Source organism: Octopus sinensis, linkage group LG5, assembly GCF_006345805.1.
Source record: "Octopus sinensis linkage group LG5, ASM634580v1, whole genome shotgun sequence".
Taxonomy (NCBI): domain Eukaryota; kingdom Metazoa; phylum Mollusca; class Cephalopoda; order Octopoda; family Octopodidae; genus Octopus; species Octopus sinensis.
Genome location: NC_043001.1, coordinates 72809635 through 72813597, shown reverse-complemented (window position 1 = coordinate 72813597; position 3963 = coordinate 72809635). Strand labels below are relative to the sequence as shown.

The following is a 3963-nucleotide window of genomic DNA, read 5'->3' as shown; positions in this document are numbered from 1 at the left end:
CCCACGGCCATTTCCTTGGTCGCAATCACGGATGACGTGCCCTGTCTGCCTGCATCGAAAGCAGACAGGCCGCGGTTGCGTACACTTCCTCGCCATGTGTGATCTCTGACATTTAAAACACCGGCCTGAGAACGGCCGCTGTCGTTGAATGGTATGCTTCTTCGTATCTTTCTCCAGCTGTCGTCCGTCATTATGCGCCTCCATTACCGCCATCGCTATCGCCTTCCCTCCAGTGTTTCGTGTCAATACGTGAGTTTGAGCTACAAGTTCGCTCAACGCCTTCTTTTTGCCCCCGGATAATTGCTGCAGTCGAATTCTTACGTCGTCAGGGAACCCACTCACGAATGCCAGTCGCGCTGCTCTGCCCGGGCCTCCTCCCGTAAACTCAGCCAGGGTGGCCAGCCTACGCACCTCCGTCGCATATTCATCTACCTGCTCTCCTGTCCATCTAATCGTTCCCAGTTTAACAATGGCTGTATACTCACACTCGGTGTAAGCCTCTCACAGACGTCACTCAATCTTCTCGCTCAGTCGCTCTTCATCCATCTCAAGATATAGAGTCAATGCGCTCCCTTCCAAATATAGTGCCATAAAGCTCTCCACGTCGCTAATGCCTTGCAATCTCGCCACAAGCTTGATTTTACACATCCAGGCCACTACATCGCCTTCACCATTAAAGGGCCTGATAACGTCGCTGGCGATCCTAATTTTAGCTGCCATCGTGGTGACGTCTTATGTGGAGTGCCAAAATAGCTTGTAGTGAATGCGGGAGATTAGAAGTAAGACACCTACCATCTCTTCGTTGGCGCAAACCTGTCGGGTGGTAACGTATCCTTTCACGTGGCTCGTCCCGAAACGCTAAAAATAGCAGCTGCTTTCTCTTACCTTGATGAAGCACTGACACGTCCTGCACTTAAGGCTTTCTCGATCGAAAAAGGCGCAGTCTTCGCCCGCCTGTGTGCGCATTACCTACGCCCTCTTCCAGTCAGCTTCCCAGCCACTGACGTCATCCCACAAGTAAGTCACCATAGCTCTGAGAAAAAAACCCCACCGAAACACCGAGTCTTGCGACCTACATTAAGAGATGGAAAGTTGTATTGAGAATGTACGCAATTTATTTGTTTATCCTCCTGTGATGGGATTTAATGAAGGATAAACCTACCATTCACATTTCTCTTTGTGTTATTGACCTTATTGCATGTTTCCTCTTGAGTGAATTTTTTCCTGGTCTAGTTATGCTGACTCAGTTGCGTGACCTTTTTAGCCTCTCTCTCGTTTGTGACCTCAAAGTCAACTCGGCCAAAGAACCCTTTCTCTTAATGACACAATATCCTTAGTCATCCTTGACTACACACGTCTGCTCTGCCCATCAATGCCTGATTCTTGATTCTTCTGGAATTCAGTTAGTATGGCTATGTGTTATTGACAAAGTTCATCATCAATATCATCACTGACTTTTAGATTTTCATCAATTCCCCCCCCCTTCGCGAATACCATTAATGCGCATCCAAGTTCCCTTCATATGACTCGTTCTTACACGTTTTGTAATCAGACACGCATCACGCATAAAAAACACAATACACTTGGTTTTTCTTAAATACAGACGTATCTTCTTGCCGAAGTGTTATTTTGTATTCTATTAAATTATTGGGATTGTTATAGGCTACTAAAAAATTCAGTTAGAAATTATTTCACCTCTGTTTTGCGGACGTTTCTTTCTCTGTTTACATCCTCCATGACACCGGTTGTTACCCCAATCATTCCAGTAAGTCTTTTCTTTTAGTATTCATTGACCAAATTTCGGGCTCCAGATAGCATTTTATTATCCGCAAACAATAGTGAAAAATTAGAGTGCCGAATATGATTTTTAACTAATGCATATTTTTTATTTTGTGTGTGCATATTTCCATGTTTGTCATTTGTTCAATTGTTTTCAAAATACCTAATTAAGTGATGTACATTGAAAATGTCCGTCTTCAGGTTATAGTTACATTATATTACATTATATTATTACATTATATTTTGTTTTCGCCTTCAGAATGCCTCCAAAAAGATAAGATATGACGAATCATATTTGAATATCGGTTTAACTGTGATAAATTCTGGTGGAGAAGAGAAACCGCAGTGTGTTTTTTGCTCCGAAGTGTTGGCAACAACTTCACTAACGCCCAGTAGGTTAAAGAGACACTTGGAAACTAAGCACCCCAGTTCAACTCACAAAGATGCAGACTTCTTCAAATGCAAAGCTGAAAGATTGATTGGGTCCAGACTTGATGACATGGGAATGTTTTCGCAAGACATTACGACTGGTCTGAAGGCCTCTTATGAGGTTTTGAGGAAAATAACTGCTGCCAAAAAATTTTTTGCTACCCAAAAATTTTTTGCAATCTAATTTGATGAAACGACGGATGTCGCCAACTTTGCGTCTATGTTCGTTGTGTACATGACAAGCACCTTGATGACGAATTCTTGTTTTGTACCAAGATAACTGCAAAGAAAATATTTGTCAAAGTTGACCGATTTTTCAATGCGCATGGTATTAGGTGGGAGCCTGTTATTGGGATGTGCACCGATGGTGCTCCGGCGATGCTTGGTTGCTGTTCTGGTTTTCAGACTTTGGTGAAAGAAACGTTTCCAGATGTTATTGGTACACACTGTTATGTGTAGTTTGAGTTCTGATGGGATAGACAACCAATATGAAAGCCATTGTTATTGTTTTATGTGTTTATTTACTCTTTCATGTTACACGAACTGTCAACATTCAGCGTAGTGATACATAATTACTTTTAGACACAGTTCGTACTGTTCACTAACAAAATAGTGCCAAAGTGGGGATGTATTCTACACACGTATACACATAGATATGAATGTGTAACATCCCTTCTTCTTGAAAAAAATAAAGGGGTCTTTTGGTAGTGAAGACAAATACAAGTATTCTCCCTTACTCTAATGGATTGTCAGCGTGAGGTGGCAATCCTGCAGCAGAAATCGTGATTATTCTGCCTCTGCTTTGTAATCTAGCTGAATTCGCTACTTATCTTTTCATTTTCTTTTTTTTTTTCTTTTAACGGTATCGAACCGGTGGCAGAATGTTCTTTCTCCATCTGGTGGATCTTGTGCTTTGCACCGGTGTCTGAGGTGTGTTGTTGGGCTGCTGATAGGTGGTTGGTACCCGTTGGGGTGATGATTCTGTGGGTGTTGTCACTGATGCAGCAGGTGTTGTACACGTTGTCCTCGACAGCTTTGGTGTTGGGCAGATGTGGGCCCTGTTGCGTGTCAGCTGCCCACCAGATTCCGTTTCTATTATATACTATCTTGGAGTTTCAGCTCTACTGACAACCTGTGCTGGAATCCATGTTTTGGTTATGGGATCTTGAGTATGCACATGTTGTCCTCCAAGTATCTCAGGTAAGTATTGTGCATGTTTGTTGTAATATTTCTGTGATTGTTCTTGAGTGGCTGCTAGCTTTGCCCTTGTCTCTTCCTGGTCAATAGGAGGTTGAATTTTAGTTGGTAGGGTAGTATTCTACACACGTATACACATAGATATGAATGTGTAACACACACTGCACTATTCATCGTCAAGCACTGATGGTGAAAACAATGTCTGATGAGTTTTACAATGTTCTGAATGACATGATAAAAGCAGTTTATTTCATTAAAGTGAATGCTCTTAACTTGCGTCTGTTTACTGAGTTATGCAAAGAAAATGATTTGGAATTCGAAACTCTTTTGTTGCACTCAAACGTAAGATGGCTTTCGAGGGGCAAAGTTCTGAAGAGTTTTCATATTACGACAAGAAATACATAACTTTCTAAAAGATGCTAAACCAGGCATGTGCAAAAATTTCTCTGATAACCATTTTCTGACGTGCTTGTCATATTTAGTTGACATGTTCGAATCCGTAAAGCGTATCAATGTTGCACTGCAAGGAAAACAGGTTACGGTGCTCCACTATCATGA

The 3963-nt window shown here is 42.0% G+C and overlaps 1 protein-coding gene across 1 annotated transcript; it reads left to right on the top strand.

The window, feature by feature from the left end:
- Positions 1-1735: 1735 nt before the first annotated feature.
- Positions 1736-2392, top strand: LOC115212186 (zinc finger BED domain-containing protein 5-like). The gene is made up of 2 exons (XM_029781025.1): positions 1736-1765; positions 2039-2392. The coding sequence occupies exons 1-2, from the start codon at positions 1736-1738 to the stop codon at positions 2390-2392; spliced, it is 384 nt and encodes a 127-aa protein (XP_029636885.1).
- The last annotated feature ends 1571 nt before the right edge of the window (positions 2393-3963 follow it).

Coding starts and splice junctions, on each gene's coding strand:
- LOC115212186 (XM_029781025.1), top strand. CDS start 1,736: ATGACACCGGTTGTTACCCCAATCATTCCA. Junction 1,766..2,038: donor TTGTTACCCCAATCATTCCA/GTAAGTCTTTTC, acceptor TTTCGCCTTCAG/AATGCCTCCAAAAAGATAAG.